The 1,386-nt window shown below is 45.7% G+C and overlaps 1 protein-coding gene across 1 annotated transcript; it reads right to left on the bottom strand.

Annotated features, from left to right (window-relative positions):
- Nucleotides 1-621: 621 nt before the first annotated feature.
- On the bottom strand, nt 622-1,161 carry LOC110795976 (uncharacterized). The gene has a single exon (XM_022001012.2). It carries the CDS (start codon nt 1,159-1,161, stop codon nt 622-624), a length of 540 nt encoding a protein of 179 aa, XP_021856704.2.
- Between the last annotated feature and the right edge of the window lie 225 nt (nt 1,162-1,386).

Here is a 1,386-nt window from a genome sequence, read left to right as displayed (position 1 = left end):
AACCGAACAAACTCACCAAAATATTGACGGACAAGGCATTGGTAGGAAGAATGAACCCACAACAACGAAGCAATACCAAAATCATGCATAGAAGTCATGGGGTGCCTCCCGGGAGCACTCGTTTAACGTCATTAGCTTGACGAATCCCCCCAAAGCTCATGGGGGGGACAAGAGAGGGAATCAATACACGGGTTGCCTCCCGGTAGCGCTCGTTTAACGTCATTAGCTTGACAACCAACCTTGGGTCATTACTAGTCAACATGCACTTGTTAGCCTCTTTGGGCACAAACAACTTACCCAAACCACCACTTATTGAGTGGGGACCAAACCAAGTCCTCCTAGGCACAGGATTGCCTTTCTTAGACTTCTTGCTCATATACCTCTTACCATCACATGCCGGAGTGAGTGACCCCACATCATCAAGGTCCATCCCGAATGTGTCGGGAATGGTGATGACATCATCATAAGAATCGCCTAGCACAAAGGAGCTCACGTGCATATCCTTCTTCACTTTCCTATCAATCTCAAAATCACACTTAAAAACACAAGGATTGTTAGAAGCATTAGCACAAGAATGATTGTGCTCAACATAAGCAAGGGTGTCAACCTTCATGCAACTTCTCATCTTAGAGCAACAATGTTCATCAATTGCAAGCTTGAAAATAACCTTGCATCTCCCGCCTTCAAGGTGATAAGGCCACCTTGAACATCGATGAGAGCACCCGCCGTAGCCAAGAATGGCCTCCCTAGAATAATAGGGGTATGGGCATCCTCATCGATATCCAAGACGATGAAGTCAACAAGAAAAGTCAACTTCCCCATCACTAGGGGAACATCATCAACTCTACCCAATGGAAACATAACCGAGCAATCGGCTAATTGCAAGGACATAGGGGTAGGGGTGAGATCGCCAAGTCTAAGTTTCTTATAGATTTTGAACGGCAAAATACTTACACTTGCCCCCAAATCACATAGAGCGTTATCAAACTTAAGCTCTTGGATGCTACAAGGAATCGAGAAGCTCCCGGGATCCTTGAGCTTTGGGGGAAAATCACTTGAGATCAAAGCACTACAATGCTCCGTTAGGTGCACGGTTTCATAAGTGCTACAAGTCCTTTTGCCGCTCAAAATGTCTCTCATGAACCGAGAATAATGTGGCATTTGCTTGAGCGCCTTGGTGAAAGGCAATGACACTTATAGCTTGCTAATGGTTTCCCAAAACTTATGAAATTGCTCATCAAGATTTTTACCGGAAAATCTTTGAGGGTAGGGGGGAGGAGGAATTGGGAGAGGAGGAAGATGAGTCTCCTTCGACTTATCACCATCACTCATGTCGTCGACATGAGACTTCTCTTCCGCAACATCACGGTCCGAGGACTCATTTCC

Source organism: Spinacia oleracea, chromosome 3, assembly GCF_020520425.1.
Source record: "Spinacia oleracea cultivar Varoflay chromosome 3, BTI_SOV_V1, whole genome shotgun sequence".
Taxonomy (NCBI): domain Eukaryota; kingdom Viridiplantae; phylum Streptophyta; class Magnoliopsida; order Caryophyllales; family Amaranthaceae; genus Spinacia; species Spinacia oleracea.
The sequence above is the reverse complement of the archived record's forward strand: the minus strand, read 5'-3'. Positions and strand labels throughout refer to the sequence as shown.